The sequence below is a fragment of the Polypterus senegalus genome, chromosome 10, assembly GCF_016835505.1.
Source record: "Polypterus senegalus isolate Bchr_013 chromosome 10, ASM1683550v1, whole genome shotgun sequence".
In the NCBI taxonomy this organism is placed as follows: Eukaryota; Metazoa; Chordata; class Cladistia; order Polypteriformes; family Polypteridae; genus Polypterus; species Polypterus senegalus.
The window spans coordinates 178,856,748-178,880,089 of record NC_053163.1 but is presented as its reverse complement, the minus strand read 5'-3'; the positions used below and the strand labels follow the sequence as shown (position 1 = coordinate 178,880,089).

At 41.6% G+C, this 23,342-nt stretch overlaps 1 protein-coding gene across 1 annotated transcript in view; it reads right to left on the bottom strand.

The window, feature by feature from the left end:
• ntsr1 (neurotensin receptor 1 (high affinity)) overlaps positions 1-23,342 on the bottom strand; it is a 283,148-nt gene that overhangs the window by 102,552 nt on the left and 157,254 nt on the right. The window contains exon 2 of the mRNA XM_039767851.1: positions 4,674-4,875. Coding sequence (XP_039623785.1) covers positions 4,674-4,875 — 202 coding nt within the window. The remainder of the gene's footprint in view (positions 1-4,673; positions 4,876-23,342) is intronic.

Sequence of the window (23,342 nt, the reverse complement as noted above, 5' to 3'; positions counted from 1 at the left end):
CGTTTGCCACATTTTGAGGATAAATCAATAAACGAGATGCATCCGAGCAAAAATTGGAGTTCCACAGAATCTGAATACCTACAGAAATGAGATACTTCTTCACTTTTTGATTTTTTTAATTTATTTGCAAAAGTCTCACAATTCCATTTCCAGTTTGACCCCATGTCTTTTTAGAGTTCTCTGATTTCATCCTATGTGATTGAGACTTTTAAACCCATGCCTCCATTTTAACCCTGCACTAGGATGGGCTAGGACAGAGAATGGGTAACTATGAATATCATGTACTGTGACATACATGCTCACCATTTCTAAAGAAATCCCTTCTCCATGTGGCTGATTCTCATTCTAGTAAATGCAATTGCATTTTGATGCAGGAAATGCAGCTCGCTGTAAAGGACTGTCAGTTGGAGTAACCATGAACAAAATTCAAATGCCACTTGAAATGACTTTTCAAAAGCTCAACTGAATACATTTTCCGTATTTAAAACTTGTATTAGAGTGTTTCTTGAAAGCCTTGCTTTCAATTCTTGCCTGGTACATTGTTCATTTGAAGGTTAGACCTATTAATAACATTGTGTGGTTATCACTAGACCGCTGTTCTCCGTGAGAACACAATGGCTAAGCAACACCAGGACGGCAGGTGAGTCAAGCTGGTCCTTTGCTAAATTTTATTTTTCCTTTTGTCCCAGGGTTGAATGTTTTTCCAAAAAAAACTCAGCTTTCTACAAAGCACACAAAGCAATGACTTCACGCACAAATCAAGATAAAATACTTACTTATGACAAATATCCCTCAGTTTTATGTTCCATGAGCCCCTACAGTATGTAAACTCACACACTTCTTTCATAGCTGTGTGTCTCATCACTCATCAGCCGAAAGAAACAAACAGCATGAAGTGGCTGAGTCGCTGGTAATCCGTAGTGTCCACCAGCACGTGACGCCCGGTAGCCAGCTTGCGTCCCATGGATCTCAATCTGTGTAGTCCAATCAGGGCAAACGGTGCATGTCAGCGGCACGATCGGTGGGGGACCAATCAGCTGATGCAGGTACCTGACTTTTGTTTTCGATCTCCAGATCACATGCATCAAAATTGGAGGTCGATAAGTCAGAGTCCAGTTCAGCAGTAATATGCAAAAAATAAATAAATATTCCCCTTAGGTTTAGGTTGTAATGTAAGTGGGTCCTGCAAGTGGAATGGCCATCCAGTACTCTTTATTGTCCTAAACCTGATACTGTCAGGATAAGCACCTCTGCAGGTCTGTGAAAAGATGAATGGCTGGCTGGCTATATACTGGCAAACACACACACATATAGGCATTTATACAGTACATCCAATAGAAGCGGCTTCTCGTCTGTACAGCTGCACTCTTCCATGACTTCACCAATTACACTCTCTTGATTATTTCTGAATAGGGGCCTAGACCTCATGGGTGAATTTAGTGCCTGCCCATAGCTTAGTATGTGGTCAGCAATTTAGGACATCCATGAGAGAAAATTTCATCTGACAGCAACTTGTCCCAACTCCCAGAATCTGTACATCAATTAAATTACATAGAATGCATCAATAAATCAACCTAACATGAGACGTGTTCTTGGCAGGGAATCCCGAAGGATTCAAGTGCATTCTCAACAAGATGAATCCAGGCTGGTTTTACTCCACCGCAGAGGACTATAATTCTTCTGGGATTCAATTCACTTGACACAAAAACATAGTGGAATGTAATGAAGAGTTGTTACCCGTCAGGTCAGTGGGTTCATCTAAGGCTTGCACTTGCAAACATTCTTGAAACTTGCAACCTTTTTGTTGCATTTATGCAAAAATGTGAAAGGATACTTAATAATCTATTTAGAGTTTCTTTATCTGGTAAAACTTAGTCTTAGTTTGGTTAGACGTCATTCTCAACTGAGAATACATGCCAGGGGACAACCCGTTAAAAAGTGTGTAGTGAGTTGCAGAAAAATCCCGTGCTGCAAAGGCTCCACCCACAGGGCTTCGTCCTAAAACGTCTGAACTCAATTTCTCCGGTCCGTGCATTTTAAATTGCAGTTGGGGTTTCCACGAGAAAGAGCAAAATATACTAAACAAGAAACTTGCTGAAAGCTAAAATTGTTGTTATCCATTTAAGGAGCTCAGTAGCACAAAGGAACTGTAGCTTAATAATTAATTTGCATGTTATGTCTATATATATACTCAGCAAAAAAAGAAACGTCCCTTTTTCCAGGACTGTGTATTTCAACAATAATGTTTTAAAAATCCAAATAACTTTACAGATCTTCATTGTAAAGGGTTTAAACAATGTTTTCCATGCATGTTCAGTTAACCATAATCAATTAATTAACATGCACCTGTGGAATGGTCGTTAAGACCTTAACAGCTTACAGAAAGTAGGCATTTAAGGTCACAGTTCTAAAACGCAGGACACTAAAGAGACTTGTCTACCGACTGTGAAAAACACCCAGAGAAAAATGTCCTGAGTCCCTGCTCATCTGCGTGAACGTGCATTAGGCATGCTACAAGGAACGCATGAGGACTGCTGATGTGGCTAGGGCAATAAATTGCCATGTCCGCACTGTGAGACGCCTAAGACAGCGCTACAGGGAGGCAGGAAGGACAGCTGATCATCCTCGCAGTGGAAGACCACGTGTAACAACACCTGCACAGGATCGGTACATCCGAATATCACACCTGCGTGACAGGTACAGGATGGCCACAACAACGGCCCGAGTCACACCAGGAACACACAATCCCTCCATCAGTGCTCAGACTGTCCGCAATAGGCTGAGAGAGGCTGGACTGAGGGCTTGTAGGCCTGTTGTAAGGCAGGTCCTTACCAGACATCACCAGCAACAACGCCGCCTATGGGCACAAACACACCTTCACTGGGCCAGACAGGAGTGGCAAAAAGTGCTCTTCACTGATGAGTCACGGTTTTGTCTCACCAGGGGTGATGGACGGATTCGTGTTTATCGTCGAAGGAATTGAGCACGTCTGGGACCTGTTGGATCGCAGGGTGAGGGCTAGGGCCATTCCCCCCAGAAATGTCCAGGAACTTGCAGGTGCCTTGGTGGAAGAGTGGGGTAACATCTCACAGCAAGAACTGACAAATCTGGTCCAGTCCATGAGGAGGAGATGCACTGCAGTACTTCAAGCAGCTGGTGTGACACATTGTGAAACATTTTTAGTTTATGTCTTATGGTGTTGACTCTTTTAGTGTTCATACAAATATTTACACATTAAGTTTACTGAAAGTAAAAACAGTTGAAAGTCAGAGGACGTTTCTTTTTTTGCGGAGTATATATTGTTACACATGTGTGAGTAGAGGACAGCCAACAGGTCCGACGCAGCGTGAATACGACAACCGGGGGGATTTAACGTTTAACGCTAATGCCTCTCTCTCTTGTTCTCCAGGAAAAACAATGATTAGAAGACGTACCTTTCGGAACTCCATTAAAAATCCATCCACAGCACAGTCCTCTTCCGGGTATCGAAAATGCAACATCACTCCTTGATCTCACTTCCAGTGCCCACCAGATTACATCACTTCTGCCCTCATCCCTCCTTATTCCCTCTGGTTCAGCCAATATATGTCAATCATCACTGTCATTTCCTGTCTGTCCCTTATAAAAGTGTTCTGTAACTCATCAAATGCTGTCTCATGGAAATGTTTGTTACTGTTACAAGACAAACTCCTTACGACCTTCAGTACATGGGACCGGGTCCCAAACCTTTATGTGTTTCTCTGAGTTTTCTGTCTTCACAATATATATTGTGGTATATGGCCGGCAGTTCATCCCGGCCAATACCCCCACACCACCAGGTGGAGCCCTTCTTGCAATATGGAGGTGCCCCAAGTTCCAGCAGGGCATCATGGACAGTGGAGTTTTACATCCCAGACCCAGCTGGATACCCTGGGGGCCTCCAGGGGACGCTGCAGGGAGGCTCAATGATTTATATTTTCAGTATAACCCGGAAGTACTTCCCAGTCACGAGGACGGAAGAAATAAAGTACTTCCGAGTTGAAGAAAAGAAAGAGTTTTCACCCGACCTGGAAGTGTTATAAAGTCACGTGGACTAAGGGACAGAAACACCTGCGGGTCATGGACTATGAAGGATTCTTGGGAGGGAAGTTGGGAGGAAGGGTGACTGAGCTGCTGGAAGGTGTGGAAGATTATTGATTGTGATTATTGCATTGATTATTATTGTTGATTATAGTATAGTTCCCTAATTTTCCCTACAAAGGTTTTTTTTGGGAGTTTTTCCTTGTCTTTTTAGAGAGTCAAGGCTGGGGGGCAGTCAAGAGGCAGTGCCTGTTAAAGCCCATTGCAGAACTTTCTGTGTGATTTTGGGCTATACAAAAATAAACTGTATGTATGTAAGTGACAGCGTACACATACTGTACTTGTTCTGGTGAGGCGAGGTTCAATTTCTTTCCATGCAAGAAGCTTTTCAAATTCCTCACTCAACACCAAGTGATCTTTCTCCAATGTATATCAATTATTTTGGCCACCTTCCTTTTAAAAGACAACCTTTGTTGTTCACTCTTGGCTCAATGAACTCAGATAGTTCTTGGTCAACAAACCCTGCCTGGTCCAGTCGCATGTTTGGAAGCTCTTTACTGTCCTGACAGCCACAACATTAAAAACAAGAACATCAACAGTATGAATGCACTTACGCAGGATGTTGACCCCATGTCTTAAGGACTGCACACGACTGGGCTCCACTGAGGCACTGAGCACAGTTGAATGGCCGCCGATGATACACACTCTGTTGTCTTGGGAGGCCTGCTTAAACATCTGCAGTAGCTGATTGGCAATGATGGAATTCAATATTGAAATGATGACCATCGGGACGATAAACGACAGAAATACGTTGACCTAGGAAAAGAATAAAAAACAGAGAAAGATCAGGATAATAAACCGACACCTCTGGGTCATGACACTACCCAGTCTGATGACTGTCCATTTGCAGATGGCATGACGTGCCTACCAGCAACCTCCAAACATATCTGCTGTCCACAGTTTTATGAAGACAGATGACAGTTGTTATTATGATTTCATCTTCATTACAGCTTTACTTTTCATTTTTCTTGATCATTTTCAAACCTATTATTCTGATTACAAATTTTTGTAAAAACATTTATCTAAAGATGTTATCCGTTATGCCGTTTTGTTAATTTTAGGCTTAGTTTGTGGACTGGAGTTTGCACGACTGGCGGAGATTCCAACCCGTGATGCTGACAGAGAAGAAAGGTCAGCTCAAAAACGTTCTGGTTATCAGAGTTCTGGATAAAAACGTTTAGAGGTGTGCACATTGTGTTTATCAATCTTCTGGTTTTGATTTAGGGTTTGTTTTATTTCAAATTAGGCTTCTGGTATTTTGATTAGGCTTGGAGACAGATCCAGGTTACAAACTTTGCAAGAGTTTAATCTCAAAGATGGGCTGAAATCTAAGTAATCAACGTAGACCGCAATGTTTTTCATTTGATACACGGGTTGTCCATTTGGTGTGGTATAATAATACACACTCAATCCCTTTCTCTCACGACGGCCTTTCCCTCTTCGGACCTTATTGTGGGCATCACACATTAAAGTGACCACTCTTGTAGTGTAAAAATGTGGCAATGGCCGTTACTACATTAACCAGGTTTTGCGACTCTACTCTAGTCTTGTCAGGGCTTTGGTTTCCCAACATGTGTGTAGATTTATTGTTATTTTCAGTCATCCATTGTCCACCATGCAAAGTTATTAGCCATTAATATTACAGCTATGAGCCTTGTTCACGCGATCCGAGCAAGTGCAAGGAAATTACGGTGCTGTTGTTGCCAGCGCGTAACGTCAGACAGCAAAATTGGCCAACAAGACCAATTTTCTTATTTATTAGACATTTATTTGGTATTTTTATGATCATTTTTGATTTTTTTTTTACCGTTCTTCTACATGTTTTGCCTATTTTCTAAATTTTCTTCCTGACTCTGCCAACCAAACCGGCACACAGATATGCAGACACTTGCTCTTTGATTAAAGTGGGTGCTTTCTGTCCATCCAGAAGTTACTCTCTCTTGGATATGTTCGTTGTTAAGGTTTACAGTACACCATCTATTGGAATGTATTTTACAATGCCTGTAGTAATAAAATGCATGGAATTTTTCATTCCAACAGGTGGCACATCACCAACATTAGCACTGCTTTCACAAATCACACACCAAATGACATTACACTGAGACAAAGCAACCTGACGGAGACACAGATACACAGACACTTAAGGAGGATTGATGACTGCCACATTTTCTTAGACTTCCCCTCCAAGAGCTTCATCCGAGTTATGATTTGCAGTGTAAGCGTACATTCAACAAAGCTAACTTACTTGTCCTACATGATTGACTTTAAAATACTGCTTATGGTTTATAAAGCCTTAAATAATCTCGCTCCATCTTATATATCGGAATCCCTGACACGTTATATTCCAATCGTAACCTTAGATCTTCAAATGAGTGTCTCCTTATAATTCCAAAAGCTAAACTTAAAAGAAGTGGTGAGGTGGCCTTCTGCTGTTATGCACCTAAAATCTGGAATAGCCTGCCAATAGGAATTCGCCAGGCTGATACAGTGGAGCACTTTAAAACACTGCTGAAAACACATTACTTTAACATGGCCTTCTCATAACTTCACTTTAACTTAATCCTGATACTCTGTATGTTCAATTCTTCATAATAATTATTCACAGTGGCTCCAAAATCCATACTAACCCCAACTCTCTCTTCTCTTTCTTTTTCCGGTTTCTTTGTGGTGGCGGCCTGCGCCACCACCACCTACTCAAAGCATCCTGATGCTCCAACAATGATGGACTGAAAGCCAGAAGTCTACGTGACCATCATCATCAAGTCCTTCCATGAAAACCCTAAATACAGAGAGGACTGTTTGACTTATGTTAGGTAGATTGCCCAGAGGGGACTGGGTGGTCTCTTGGTCTGGAACCCCTACAGATTTTATTTTTTTCTCCAGCTTTGGAGTTTTTTTTTTTTTTCTGTCCACCCTGGCCATCGGACCTTACTCTTATTCTATGTTAATTAATGTTGACTTATGTTTATCTTTTATTGTGCCTTCTATTTTTCTATTCATTTTGTAAAGCACTTTGAGCTACATTTTTTTGTATGAATATGTGCTATATAAATAAATGTTGATTGATTGATTGATTGATTGATTGATTGATTGATTTCTTACCTCTGTATCACTAGGAAGGTGTATCGTCTTTTATGTTCTATCTATATAGATTCGGATTAAGCAACATGCCGCAATCACAAATGAACTCATTTCCAGGGAGTGAGCACCCCCTGCTTGCAACAATGGGACATTTAAAACTATTTTAATTGTAAAGCTTGTGAAAACTTCTTTCTCTGGTTGTTTCTTTTCAAGAATTTTGGTGCGCTTGACTTCACTTTGCCCGTTACGTCAAATTCATTTGACAATTTCAACTGCTCCTTTTGAGTTGCCCATAAAAGACTTTTGCCTGACTGTAATGTGCATATGCATATATTGACCTTTTCCATCTAATCCTACAGAAAAAATGGAATTGGACACAAGAGTTCTTCAGTTGCTGGTCGGAGTTTCATTCATTCGAAAAGAGAGAACGTGTTGCTGCTACGTTTCAGTCTTTAAGGAGCTTGATGTTCCTTCCTGTGACTTTTCGTACATTTTTGGTGTCCATGAAATTCAAATTTCTGGGCATCACTGAGACAAATAGAGCACACCACCCCTGTGGCTCATTTATACCCATACTCACTGGCACTCCATTCACCAGTGCGGCTTTGTCTTTTGAAGTCTGGCTATTCTCCCCCCACGTCACTTGCCAGTACTTTACCCCTTTAAGTAAACCATTCTAATGAATAGAATATGTAATTATTCAAATAGGTTTGAGTCATTTTACATCATCAATTCCTCCACAAAATGTGTCTTTTAAAATAATGCTTTATAAACAGCTGCTCCTACTCTGTCATTGATACAGTAGATTTAAATATGAGGCCAACATGTGACTTCTGGCACAGTGAGTCAACAAATGTGTAAATTAGGTTATGATTTAACACGTAGGTTAAGTGACATCCAGAATTCCTCTCACCTCGTTTCACAGCACATGATCTCAATGTACGCTGTATAATGGGCCTCTGCGCCTCACAAGCTTAGGATTCTTATCAGACTGGAATAGAAAATAATCCTGTGATTCAGAATGGAGAAATTCAGAAACTGAAAAGGGTCTCATGGACGTTTACTTGAGGAAACTAATATCCATCCATCCATCCATCCATCGTCCAACCCGCTATATCCTAACACAGGGCATGCGGTGTTAGTTGAAGTACTTCCTTCAATCACTCGAGCTTAAGGTTCAGTTCCTAGCTGAGGTGTCTTCAAGATGGAAACTTCCCATTTTTGTTGTTTTTGAGTGGTTTTTCTCCTCCATTTCCCGTGACACTGAATCAGCTTGATGTCCACCCATCCATCTATTATCCAACCCGCTATATCCTAAGACAGGGTCACGGAGGTCTGCTGAAGACAATGCCAGCCAACACAGGGCGCAAGGCAGGAACAAACCCTGGGCAGGGCGACAACCCACCTCAGGGCACACACCAAGCACTCACTCGGGACAATTTATGACCGCCAATGCACCTAACCTGCATGTCTTTGGATTGTGGGAAGAAACCGGAGCACCGGAAACTAATATTCCACTGTTAATGGCAGCACTTTTTAAGATCGATAGAGATACGCTGAGGTGGATTTATCAAGGTAGTAAAATCTCTTTATTGTTCAGGTAATTTCTCTACTGAAGTAACAGCATTACACTTTTAATATCAATAAGAATCATGGCAGTGTGCTCCTTTTTCAAAATATAAAATTTAACTGACATTTGGAGTTTATGTTATAGATATATGGGATGATTACCTGGGGACTAAAGGAATCGCTAAGCATATAAAAGAGCCGTTCCAAAAACTCATTGCTTAATTAGTTTTATTAAAATCGAAAAATGAAGGAAACAAAAAATATGATTCTAAAAAAAAGAATAAAGAAACTAATAAAGAATAAAGTCAACCTGAAACTAATAAAATATAATAAGTAAAGGAACAGAGAAAATTTTTGCAAAGTTAAGAAAACAAAAAGAACTGATCAAAATCAAAAAATAAAAAATTACAAACGCCAAAAAAATCAAAATCCAAAAAACGAAATGTGTAAAAATAACATTTCTGGAATCCAAAACCAAGAATACTGACGGCTGTGCCAGACAGAGAGCAAAGGGTGCTGAAGAACACAGCAGCTTAAGGTGAGTGCGAGTCTAACATAATCCTCTCAATCCAAATGACTGCACCACCCGGGGGGTCCTGACTGTTCACTGAAAATCACTGGGCATGGCAAATATATCAAGTGAGCGGCAACTTTCTAGCACAGTCGCTTTCTGCCCTTGTTGTGACAGCCAATAATATCCATCCATCCATTATCCAACCTGCTATATCCTAACTACAGGGTCACGGGGGTCTTATGGAGCCAATCCCAGCCAACACAGGGCGTAAGGCAGAAAACAAACCCCGGGCAGGGCGACAAAGCACCGTAGGCCAATAATATGCTGCCTGACAAAGTCAGTTGTATATGAAGGGTTAACATGTACGATAAGTTCAGTTGCAGCCTTGGCTCCTTTTTTTTTTCTTATTTCTATTCTATTATTTTTTTCTTATTTCTATTTTTGTCGTACCACATAAAACACAAAACTTCAGAAAGTTGAGCTTCTCTTCTGCATGTGAGGTCCAAAACACCAACATTCCTTGTCACTCCATTATGTGTGTTGGACTTCCAGATGATCATTCACTGGTTGTCGGCTCTCATGCACACAGTCCCCCGACGACTAAAGAAAAAAAATCGGAATTGTTTGAACTTTTCCGAGTGAGTTGCAGACTAGTTTGAGTGACTCGATGGGCATGTCAGACTAGACAACTGGCCTTCACTGGAGTGTGCTGCCTGCTGTCTTTACCAAACTATAACACTGTGCAGACAACATAGACATTCTGGTTAAAGAAAATTGTTAAGGCGGCATGGTGGCGCAGTGATAGCACTGCTGCCTCACAGTTAGGAGACCCGGGTTCGCTTCCTGGGTCCTCCCTGTGTGGAGTTTGCATGTTCTCCCCGTGTTTCCTCCCACAGTCCAAAAACATGCAGGTTGGGTGCATTGGTGGTCCTAAATTTCCCCATGTGGGTGTGTGTCCTTCGGTGTGTTGGTGCCCTGCCCGGGGTTTGACATGCAGGTTAGGTGCAGTGGTGGTCCTAAATTGTCCTTGGTGTGTGCCCTGAGGTGGGCTGGCACCCAGCCTAGGGTTTGTTGGCTGGGATTGGCTCCAGCAGACCCCCGTGACCCTGTAGTTAGGATATAGCAGGTTGGATAATGGATGGATATTATTGGCTGTCACAACAAGGGCAGAAAGCGACTGTGCTAGAAAGTTGCCGCTCACTTGATATATTTGACACGCCCAGTGATTTTCAGTGAACAGTCAGGACCCCCCGGGTGGTGCAGTCATTTGGATTGAGAGGATTATGTTAGACTCGCACTCACCTTAAGCTGCTGTGTTCTTCAGCACCCTTTGCTCTCTGTCTGGCACAGCCGTCAGTATTCTTGGTTTTGGATTACAGAAATGTTATTTTTGCACATTTCGTTTTTTGGATTTTGATTTTTTTGGCGTTTGTAATTTTTGATTTTTTGATTTTGATCAGTTCTTTGTGTTTTATTAACTTTGCAAAAATTTTCTCTGTTCCTTTACTTATATTTTATTAGTTTCAGGTTGACTTTATTCTTTATTAGTTTCTTTATTCTTTTTTCTTGTTTCCTTCATTTTTCGATTTAAATAAAACTAATTAAGCAATGAGTTTTTGGAACGGCTCTTTTATATCCTTAGCGATTTCTTTAGTCCCCAGGTAATCATCCCATATATCTTATAACATAAACTCCAAATGTCAGTTAAATTTTATATTTTGAAAAAGGAGCACACTGCCATGATTCTTATTGATATTAAAAGTGTAATGCTGTTACTTCAGTAGAGAAATTACCTGAACAATAAAGAGATTTTACTACCTTGATAAATCCACCTCAGCGTATCTCTATCGATCTTAAAAAGTGCTGCCATTTACAGAGGAATATTAGTTTTTGGTGCTCCGGTTTCCTCCCTCAGTCCAAAGACATGCAGGTTAGGTGCATTGGCGGTCATAAATTGTCCCGAGTGTGTGCTTGGTGTGTGCCCTGAGGTGGGTTGTCGCCCTGCCCAGGGTTTGTTCCTGCCTTGCGCCCTGTGTTGGCTGGGATTGGCTCCAGCAGACCACCGTGACCCTGTGTTAGGATATAGCGGGATGGATAATAGATGGATGGATGGAAAATTGTTAATATATTCTAAGCTCCATTCTTTCTCTCAATTTGAAAATATTCATGATTACTCTCAGGTTCTTTACATGGTTATACAACTGTCTCTTTCTGAATGTGTTTTTTCACACTTTATGCAATTTGTTTTCCCTTTTTTGTAGAAGTGTGACTTAAGATTTTTAATGTAGATCTAACATGGCTGCCACACCACGGTGTGTTTCTATGGGGCAGGCTATAAGACTATATGTGATATTATACAGTGGTGTAAAAAACTATTTGCCCCCTTCCTGATTTCTTATTCTTTTGCATGTTTGTCACACAAAATGTTTCTGATCATCAAACACATTTAACCATTAGTCAAATATAACACAAGTAAACACAAATGCAGTTTTTAAATGATGGTTTTATTATTTAGGAGAAAAAAATCCAAACCTACATGGCCCTGTGTGAAAAAGTAATTGCCCCCTGAACCTAATAACTGGTTGGGCCACCCTAAGCAGCAATAACTGCAATCAAGCGTTTGCGATAACTTGCAATGAGTCTTTACAGCTCTGGAGGAATTTTGGCCCACTCATCTTTGCAGAATTGTTGTAATTCAGCTTTATTTGAGGGTTTTCTAGCATGAACCGCCTTTTAAGGTCATGCCATAGCATCTCAATTGGATTCAGGTCAGGACTTTGACTAGGCCACTCCAAAATCTTCATTTTGTTTTTCTTCAGCCATTCAGAGGTGGATTTGCTGGTGTGTTTTGGGTCATTGTCCTGTTGCAGCACCCAAGATCGCTTCAGCTTGAGTTGACGAACAGATGGCCGGACATTCTCCTTCAGGATTTTTTGGTAGACAGTAGAATTCATGGTTCCATCTATCACAGCAAGCCTTCCAGGTCCTGAAGCAGCAAAACAACCCCAGACCATCACACTACCACCACCATATTTTACTGTTGGTATGATGTTCTTTTTCTGAAATGCTGTGTTCCTTTTACGCCAGATGTAACGGGACATTTGCCTTCCAAAAGTTCAACTTTTGTCTCATCAGTCCACAAGGTATTTTCCCAAAAGTCTTGGCAATCATTGAGATGTTTCTTAGTAAAATTGAGACGAGCCCTAATGTTCTTTTTGCTTAACAGTGGTTTGCGTCTTGGAAATCTGCCATGCAGGCCGTTTTGCCCAGTCTCTTTCTTATGGTGGAGTCGTGAACACTGACCTTAATTGAGGCAAGTGAGGCCTGCAGTTCTTTAGACGTTGTCCTGGGGTCTTTTGTGACCTCTCGGATGAGTCATCTCTGCGCTCTTGGGGTAATTTTGGTCGTCTGGCCACTCCTGGGAAGGTTCACCACTGTTCCATGTTTTTGCCATTTGTGGATAATGGCTCTCACTGTGGTTCGCTGGAGTCCCAAAGCTTTAGAAATGGCTTTATAACCTTTACCAGACTGATAGATCTCAATTACTTCTGTTCTCATTTGTTCCTGAATTTCTTTGGATCTTGGCATGATGTCTAGCTTTTGAGGTGCTTTTGGTCTACTTCTCTGTGTCAGGCAGCTCCTATTGAAGTGATTTCTTGATTGAAACAGGTGTGACAGTAATCAGGCCTGGGGGTGGCTATGGAAATTGAACTCAGGTGTGATACACCACAGTTAGGTTATTTTGTAACAAGGGGGCAATTACTTTTTCACACAGGGCCATGTAGGTTTGGATTTTTTTTTCTCCCTAAATAATAAAAACCATCATTTAAAAACTGCATTTTGTGTTTACTTGTTTTATATTTGACTAACGGTTAAATGTGTTTGATGATCGGAAACATTTTGTGTGACAAACATGCAAAAGAATAAGAAATCAGGAAGGGGGCAAATAGTTTTTCACACCACTGTACATGACGATTTAGGGATGAAGGGTTAGATATTTATCTAGCAAAACAAAGGTGAGAAACACCAACCAGCATCTCAAGAACTTGACAATTATTCTAACTCACAAAGTGAGAGATTTTGAAAGATTTAAATGTGTGTTTATGTTGTTCCTTTTTTGTTGTGCTTTTTCTTGTTAGGGGCTTTTGCTTGAGTTCTGTCTGTAATATTCGACTGAGACCTGGCATTTGCAACATTGCATATAAATTGTGTCATCAGTTTCAAAAGCGTATGTCAAATGTCATGAATGCAGTCTTGTAAAATTGGGCTACAAAGGAAAGAAGAACTCTCATTTTGTGTCCAAGGAAGAAAACTTTTATTTTACTCATTGTACAAAGTCAGAGGTTTATGGTTGCCCTTTCACGAGCTTTTCATTTTTGTGGCCTGCTTCCAGTAAAGACATCAGATAATGATTGGAGGTCTGGTTGATTTTAGGTGAGCCTCTTCTGGGACAGTGAGTGGAAGGCCTGGTTTGTCTTTATGGTTTCTTTGGGGGCTTAGTAAAACCTTATGCTATGTTTGTGACTTCAGATCACAAGTTTATTTCCACAGAATTGCATGTTTCGGGCTCTCAGAAGCTCAATCAGGGATGCCTGCTGTTTAAGCTCTTCTGCTGTGCCATGTTCTGTTGTATTTGTGTTCTTCTTCTACCTTTCAGACTGTATCCCTTTTACAAGTTTTTTTTTTTTTAACTTCACTCTGCTTTTCTGGATTTTGATTTATGGATTATGGATTGAAACTAAAACTAACATACACCTCAATAGTTTCTTTCCCAGAGCCATAGCCCACTGAAACCAGTAACTTAGCTGGTCTTCTTTGTATGTTCACGCGTTCTGTCATATACTGTATGAAGGTGTGCATTGAATTATCATTTTTATCACAGCTCAGCAATCCATACTAATCCCTTCTTTCTCTGATGTTCTTTTTCTGACTTTTCTGTGGTGGTGATCTGTGTCACCACCACCTGATCAGGGCGGGCATCGTGATGTCCTTACATTGAAGGATTGAAGGCCAGAGGTCTACATGACCATCATCATCTAATTCTTCCACATGAAGCCTGAAAACCATGAGGACTGATTGAGAACATTGATATTATGTAGAATGCCCATTGGGGGCTGGGTGGTCTTGTGGCCTTGGAACCCCTGCAGATTTTGTTTTTTGTTGTTTTTTTCCTGGAACATCTGGATCCATCGGACCTTACCTTGATCTTTGTCATTTAGTATTGCCTAATCTTATTTTTGTTTCTATAACAGAGCAAGATGCAGAAGACTGGAAGATATGGAAGAAGATGATCTGCTTTGGCGACCCTTAACGGAAACTGCCAAAAGAAGAAGAAGATAAACTTTTCTTTCTTCATCTTGTAAAGCACTTTGAGCTTCACCATTTGTATGAAAACATGCTCTAGAAATAAATAAATGCTATTGTTGTGTGTGTACAGTGTATATGTACCTGTATATCTGTACACATGCATACACTCACACTTTCACATCATCGTTTGCACATCTCAGTTATAAATGGTGCGGTGGGCTGGCGCCCTGCCTTGCGCCCTGTGCTGGCTGGAATTGGCTCCAGCAGACCCCCGTGACCCTGTAGTTATGATATAGCAGGTTAGAGAATGACTGGCTGGCTGGCAGTTATAATTGTACTATTCTGCAACATTAAACACTGGTGAATAAAAGTGATTCTGATATTATCCTAGATTATTGTTTAATTTCTTATTTCTCTTTGAAAATTTCTTTAACATAAATAAATATATACATAGAAGTAACAGTTTTAAAGCAGAATTCAAGTAAAAAAAGTCAAATATTTTCAAACATAAGCAGATTATTATTGCCCAGTGTAAAGCAGCATAAATGGTTATTGCACCTATTAATGAATAGTATATTGTATATGACATGTGGTAATTGCTCATTAGCAATATAGCTTATTGCACATATTCAATTAAAAATTCAATTACATTTTTTTCAGTTAGATTTTTCAATTAAAATCTCAGACTGAGGAGATTCAGAGTTCAGAAAGTTGATGGCAGATGTGAAACAGCTGTTTTTTATTCTGTTTGTGCGTAGGGGGATTGACCGAAAGGGTCTACCTTTAGATGACTATTCACCTTGTTAAAGTTTCTGGGCCTTCACACACAGCGAGTCCCATACAGGAGTTGCAGGGCCGATGATGACCTCTGCTGCTTTTACGAGCCGCTGCAGGGCTTCTTTAGCAGCCGAGGGGCAGCTGTTGTACATAGCGGGCCGTCATGCAGTTAGTCAGGATGGTCTGTATGGCGCATTTATAGAAATTGACCAGCAGCTTCTGGCGGGAGGTTAACTCTCCTTAGCTTCCTCAGAAAATAGACTTTGAAGTTTTGGAGTTTGAATTTTGAATTGTTGGAGTGTGCGTTAGTTTCTGCTCTATTATGAAATCCTTACTGGATTTAATAAATTCAGTATTAAAAGCTTCGAGCAAGGTATGGTGTATTTTAACTGTCTTGGTGTTCTCCACCACAGCACCTATGAATCTGCTAATTTTACTTTTTCTAGATTAGTTTGACAGCGCTGGTTGCACACAGGAGGGTAATGCGATGCGGCTGGTTGATCCACTTCCTTAAATCACTTGAGCTTAAGGTTTAATTCCTAGCTGAGGTGCCTTCAAGATGGAAACTTCCCATTTTTGCTCTGTTCGTGTGGTTTTTCTCCTCCATTTTCCGTGACGCTGAATCAGCCTGATGTGCATTTGGGTTTCAGCACACGTGACTTTGGAGCAGAATCTGCTCGTGTGTGTTTAGGGCTCTCAGATTCTCAATCAGGGATGCCTGCTGCCTGAGCACCATTGCTGTGACATTTCTCTTATATTCATGTTCTTCCTCTCCCTTTTGTAAGGTTTGTAGTCCTTTTTGGATTCTCTGGTTTTCTCAATTTTGATTTATGGACTTTAGCCTAGATTTTCATTTCATTTCTTATTTATCTTTTGAGATTCTTTTGAATATAAATAAATATTAATTTTGTGAATTTGCACTTTTTGGAAGTTTGAATTTAGTTGTATTGGAGTTTGAGTTATTTTCTGTTGTATTTTAAAATTTTTATCGAATTTAATAAATTCAATATTAAAAGCTTCGAGCAAGGTAAGGGTAAGGGTTCTCATGGAGCACAAACACAAATATTGGCAGAGTTTCTTTGCAGCCTTTGTCGATTCGACTCAGTTGATTGAGCTGCCCTGTGGGACATCCTGAGGGTTCGCGGGATCCCCTTAAGGTTGCTGGATATCATGGCTGGTACTGTGAGTGCTCTGCAGAGTGGAGGCAGGACCTTTGCGTTTTTCCCAGTTGATTCTGGGGTTCATCTGGGGTGTGTTCTGCTCCTACTCTGTTCAATGCTTGTATGGACTAGGTGTTGGGCAAGGTCATGGGGTCCAGCTGCTGTGGGGCATCTGTTGGTGAAGACAGATTCACAGATCTTGACTTTGCTGACGATGTTGTGATCTTCGTGGAGTCAATGGAGGCTCTGATCGGGGCGCTCGAGAGACTGAGTGAGGAGTCTGAGTGTCCTGATAACAACCAAGATGCAGGCCTTTAATGACCTCTTGGGCACGGCCATCAGCAGTGTGTCTGTTTGCGGAGAGAGTGTCGACCTTGTTGAGACGTTTACTTACCTTGGCAGTGACATTCATGTCTCTGGTGACTTCCTATGAAGTCAGTAGATGGACTGGGAGAGCATGAGGGGTCATGAGGTCACTTGAAAAGGGTGTGTGGTGCTCCCGATATCTCTGCAAAAGGATGAAGGTCCAAGTCTTTAGAGTCCTGATGCTTCCTGTCTTGCTATATGGTTGCAAGACATGGACGCTATCCAGTGACCTGAGATGAAGACCGGACTCCTTTTGTACTGTGTCTCTCAGGAAAATACTTGGGTACCGCAGGCTTGACTTTGTGTTGAATGAGCGGTTGCTAATGGAGTCCCGAATGAGGCACATTACCTGCATTGTGAGGGAGCGTCGGTTACGGCACTACAGCCATGTGGCGTGTTTCCCCAAGGGTGACCCGGCTTGTAAGATCCTCATTGTTGGGGACCCGAGTGGCTGGACCAGGCCAAGGGGTCGCCCATGTAACACCTGGCTGTGACAGATAGAGGGTCATTTCCAGAGGATGGGACTGGACCGCGTGTCTGCCTGGGGGGTTGCAAACCAGTATCCCGAGTTGTTTCGTTGTGTAGTGTGTGCGGCAACACAGTGTACCAGTGCATGCTCCCCAACTTGACTTGACTTGAGCAATATAAGGTGTATTTCGACAGTCTTGGAATTCTCTGTTGAGGTAAATCACAACACCTATGAATCTGCTAATTTAACTTTTTCTAGATTAGTTTGACAGCACTGGTTGCATACAGGAGGGTATTGCGATGTGACAGGTTGAAGTACTTCCTTCAATCACTCGAGCTTAAGGTTCAGTTCCTAGCTGAGGTGTCTTCAAGATGGAAACTTCCCATTTTTGCTGTTTTTGAATGGTTTTTCTCATCCATTTCCCGTGACGCTGAATCAGCTTGATGTCCATCCATCCATCCATTATCCAACCCGCTATATCCTAACACAGGGCACGGGGGTCTGCTGGAGCCAATCCCAGCTAACAAAGGGTGCAAGGCAGGAACAAACCCTGGCACACACACCCACACACCAAGCACACACCAGGGACAATTTAGGATCGCCAATGCACCTAACCTGCATGGTCTGTGGGAGGAAACCCATGCAGACACGGGGAGGACATGCAAACTCCACCCGGGAAGCAAACCCAGGTCTCCTTACAGCGTTGCAGCAGCGCTACCACTGCTCCACCATGCCACCCAGCCTGATGTGTATTTGGATTTCAGCACACGTGACTTTGGAGCAGAATCTGCTCATGTGTGTTTAAGGCATTCAGATGCTCAATCAGGAATTGCTGTGACATTTGCTCTTATATCTTCTTCTCTCTTTTGCAAGTTTTGCGCTCCTTTGGCCCATTAAAGTTCTGTTTGGGTTTTGTTTTTAGATTTTTTTCATGTGTGGACTTTATCCTAGATTTTCATTTAATTTATTATTAATCTTTTGATTTTCTTTTGAATATAAATAATTAATTTTGTGAGTTTGAAATGTTAGAGTTTGAATTTAGTTTTATTGGAGTTTGAGTTATTTTCTGTTGTACAAGTTGGGACATAAAGATCTCCCACATTTTGAAGGGGTATTAAAATGAACGAAGCTATCTTGGAAAAAAAAAAAACTGTATATATTTCTGAAAAGTAAATAAAAAACAGTTTTGTTTTAATGGATTGTAAAAATCATATCAGACAAATGGCGGTGGTCGTTGGCAATACATTGCTGAAGACATTCCTGGAAATTCTCCATCACTCTCCGGGTCATCTCAGGTGGAATGGTATCGATTTCTTGTCTGATCCTTTCCTGCAAATCCTCAAGAGATCGAGGACGATGTTTGAAAACCTTTTCCTTTAGGTATCCCCAAAGGAAATCTGGTGACCATGCCGGCCACCACACGTTTCCCCCTTAAAGAGACTAAATACCCAGGGAACATTTCCCTCAAGACTTTGAGTGAACGTCGTGGTGTGTGAGCGGTGGCCCCGTCCTTTTGAAACCACACATGTTCTGTCCTAGGTGTGCCAGGTGATTTTCTTTTTAGTGTGGAAATCCATAGCAAAATCGTTTTCCAATCTGGTACAGATGCATTTCGACTGAGCGCGAAGCATGTACGGAACACCCTCTGTGTCACTATCACAGAACGGTTGTTCTCCTAATATGCTTGAACAACAAAGCCCCGATGTTCACCACTCCAATTAATGATGGGTTCCTAAAATGGTAGAGCCTAAACTACTGAACGAGACCTACCCCCCATACAGCCCACACAGTTCTCCCTCTAAATATGGAAGATTTTTATGTCCCACCCTGTTTTTTAAATTTTTATTGAATTCAATAAATTCAATATTGAATGATATGAGCAAGGTAAGGTTTTATTCGACTGTCTTGATATTCTCCATTGCGGTAAATCAAAACGTCTATGAATCTGCTTTCCGGATTAGATGGGGAGCACTGGGTCATGTGATGCCGTTGCTTGGAGTAATTCCTTAAAATCACTTGAGCTTAAGGTTCGATTCTTAGCTGAAGTGCCTTGTAGATGGCTATTGCCCGTATCTGCCGTGTTCATGTGCTTTTTCTCGTGAACTTCAATGACACTGAATTAGCCCGATGAGCTTTTGGGTTTTAGTTTGCATTACTTTACTTTGGAGTAGAATCTTGTCGATGTCTCCTTTCTGTCCTTGATGTCCAGGTAATATACAGTGCCACTTATTGACCAGGTATAGAGGTGGATGAATGACGGGGCACGTCTCCTTTAACGTAAATTTGACATCAATGCTTGTAGTGTGATAGTTTTCACCTTATTGTTATTTCATTAAACCACTCAAAGTTGTACATGTTGTGAGATGTTGCCGGCTTGTCATCCCGGCCAATACACCCAGGCCGCCAGATGAAGCCCTCCCTGCAGTATGGAGGTGCCCTGAAGACCAGCAGGGAGTCATGGGACATGTAGTTTTTATACAAGACCCTGCTGGATACCACAGGGGCCGCAAGAGGGAGCTACAGGGAGGACCGAAGACTTCTTCGTGCCCTATAACCCGAAAGTGAGTCAGAGGAAGAGCGACTTGCTTCCGGGGTGAAAAGAAAGGACTTGTACCTGATCTGGAAGTGATTGAGAGTCACATGGACTGGGATTGGAACGCTTCCGGGTCAGGGTATTTAAAAGGACTGTGGGAGCTCCCAGACGGGGAGCTGAGCTGGGTGGTTAGGAGGGCAACGCGTCTGGGAGTCGGAGGATTGGTTTATTGTAGTTAGTGTGCTGATTTCTATGAATATAGTGGAGGAGAGGGTGCTTTGTGCACTGTGGCATTTAAATAAAGTCAATTTTTGGACTTTTACCTGGTGTCTGGAGTCGTGGACAAGGGTTTAAGGGAGCGATACTGCCCCCTGTCTGTCACAATGTAAAGAAAATAAAGAGTACAACTGAGATACTCTCCACTCTGACACAGTATGAATAATTACATTTTGACTTCCTGTTCTATTTATTTTGGATCTGAATGTTATTACCAGGACCCAAAGCTTATGCTTAATTAGAGTTATTCCCAAAGGAATAAAAGGAGATTCATTCCGAGATGACAAATGTATAAAGTAGAAGAACACGGCACTAGCACAACAGGCAAGATGAGCAACAACAAAACCAAACTAAGCCGACTACAGAAATTCAAAACTAGTAAGTCATAACATTGCCTTTAGGAGACATGTTGCCTTTTAGAGAAGGAGTAATGTCAGTTAAAAAGGTTTTTAGGGTCATTATTGTCCTGTGTGCAAAGCACAGTCAGAATCTTACTTGGATGCGCTAATCATCGTGCAACTTGTCACCACTTTTCAGTGAAGTTTGACATGACAGCAACTGGGGAGCTGAAAGAGGCCAACTCTGAAAATCAATCACACTAAATAGCAAAGGAACTTGTGATGCGTGAGCCTGTATCTTGCACCCCAAAGACGAGGCTCAGTATTTTAGTAAAACCAGCTTTATTCAACTCGAAACAGGAACGGCAAGATGATTTATTGTAGCGGGATCTACCATTCTGCTCTACACAGACACAGCAAACAGGCCAGTTACCAAGTTATAATGTCCCCTGCATCACCCATCGGGTGACCGTCACTTTGTGAGTGGCAGCGGTCAGCTCATAGTTGTTTCTGTGGTGTTGTGAATCTGCAGTGGCCTTGGCGACGGACAAGCAGCCCTCAACAGATGCGGCAGTGGCGCCTCCACATGTTGTCCCATTGGGTGAGGGTCTCAAAAGAGACAATCACGCTTCCGTGTGTCATCCCGTTGGGATGGAACTAGGGCCTCATGTATAAATGGTGCGTACGCACAGAAATGTTGCGTAAGAACTTTTCCACGTTCAAATCGCGATGTATAAAACCTACACTTGGCGTAAAGCCACGCACTTTTCCACAGTACCTCATACCTTGTCGTAAGCAAGTTCTCCGCTCGGTTTTGCAGACTGGTGGCACCCAGCGTCAAAGCAGTGCTACTGTTCCTGTGTGGTTACTCTTTTATTTTCCTGACGCGGCTTTATAAATACACAGAAACTAACTGCATATTGTTTATTAGTGTAATGCAACTGATTGTATTTAACTTGTAACAATATAACGGTAGAGGGAACAGCCATAGTATTCCAAATACCATAGCTGCTTTAGCGTTGTTACTCTCACTTCTCCTTCTTCTTCTTCTTTCAGCTCCTCCCGTTAGGAGTTGCCACAGCGGATCATCTTTTTCCATATTACTCTCACTGCACCACTCAGAGTATTTATATCACTGTATCTGAGTGTGAATCACAGCAGCAGCTGATCGGAAAGAGAATTATCGGTATACAGCTTCAAGGACACGCTGTCTCAGCCACTGCAAAATGTTTTAAAGCCTTTCCTGTATGGACCTCGCAGTTCAGAAACAGTTTCATCCCAAGAACTTTAAATGCACTCAATCAATTGCTCCTTGTAGAACGGTTTGTACTTATAAGTACAATCACCCCACTGTAAACTTGCACTACAGTTATAATATCTCACAACCTGAGCCACTTTATAAAGTGCATATTTACATATGATGACGATATCATTTTTAAGGTGAAATGCAGCAAAATATGTTTGTTAAATTATACACATAAAACTTTAACTTCATTTAAATAATCTATATTCTTCACTGGGAGTGCCGTGAAGGATAGAATAATTAAACATGTACTACGAAGATATTTCAATGTTCTTTAAACGTTTTGAAGAATCGGCGCTAAGCTTACAGATGGCTTAACGTCTATTACAGAGCTGATTGTGTGGCGATCGGTTACTTGGGGAAAGAAAAGCACTGACTGCAGTGGCGGCTACGCCAAAATATATTGAATATAAAACAGAAAGAGAAAATAACAACACAGCTAAAAACGCAGCACAAATTTCGGCAAAAGTTAAATGCTTGTGTCATGAGCACGAGGCGGCTATGCAGTGTCTGCAACATACGTGGCCATCCACCGTGATAAGCTACCTTACTGACGGGCGGGCGAAGGAGCCACCGATTCTTCCTCTGCCCAGTGCCACCACAAGCCTAGAGCCGCCCCTGATTGTACTGCTGCAATAAATTATTTCATCGAAGTGAAACACATGTTTAATAACGTGCTTTAACTCCTATCATCATGAAAATGACATCACGTATACATCTCAGTATTTTAGTTATTCAGAGAGCTGTAATATCACGAATGTAATGGACTCTGTGTCCAGTTGGAGGAAGAGAGCCGGTTTAAGAAGCAAGTAGTGATTCACACACACAGAGCACATAGAAGATCAAATACAAAACAAAGCATTTAACGTGCTACTTTAATTACAATGTGATTTGAGAAACTGGTTAATTAAACGATTTTAAGATGAAGTTTATGATGTTCTACTTTAATGACAAAATAAACTACGTGATTAAAGTGGAAATTTCGAGATTGAAGTTGACATTTCGTGCTTTTTCCCCACTGTGTTCCTTTTTTTTCTCTGTACCCTAATAAGCTTTCATATGACACTCAGACAGTGGGCTTACAACTCTTCTTTCCACGGTGACTTTGATATGTGACTTCTTTTTTATTTCCGGCACTGTGCGATTTTGTGAATGTGAGCTTTCAAGTTTCTCCAACACGCTATGTCACTCGATCAACTTCCTTTTGTTGATTATACCACGGTTTATTTGAACAAATAGTATGTTTTTCCTTTGCCTCCACTTGGTATTCGCTGAAATTCTTATATTTCCCCCCGTGCTTTTCCCATTGTCTTTTCACAGAAGGCTGCGCTTAAGGGCGATTTATATTGATTTGCATATTCAAAGAGGCATAATTCTGGGAGGAGTTGGGGCGTTACATAAAGCGCGTGCACGAGCGTTAGTTTTCACGCTGATCGGGATTTATGTAGCGGAAGAACGTGGAAGTTGGAGTAAGCACATTTCGGCTTTTGTGCTTACCTCATGTTATAGTGCGAGTTCTACGCACGGCGT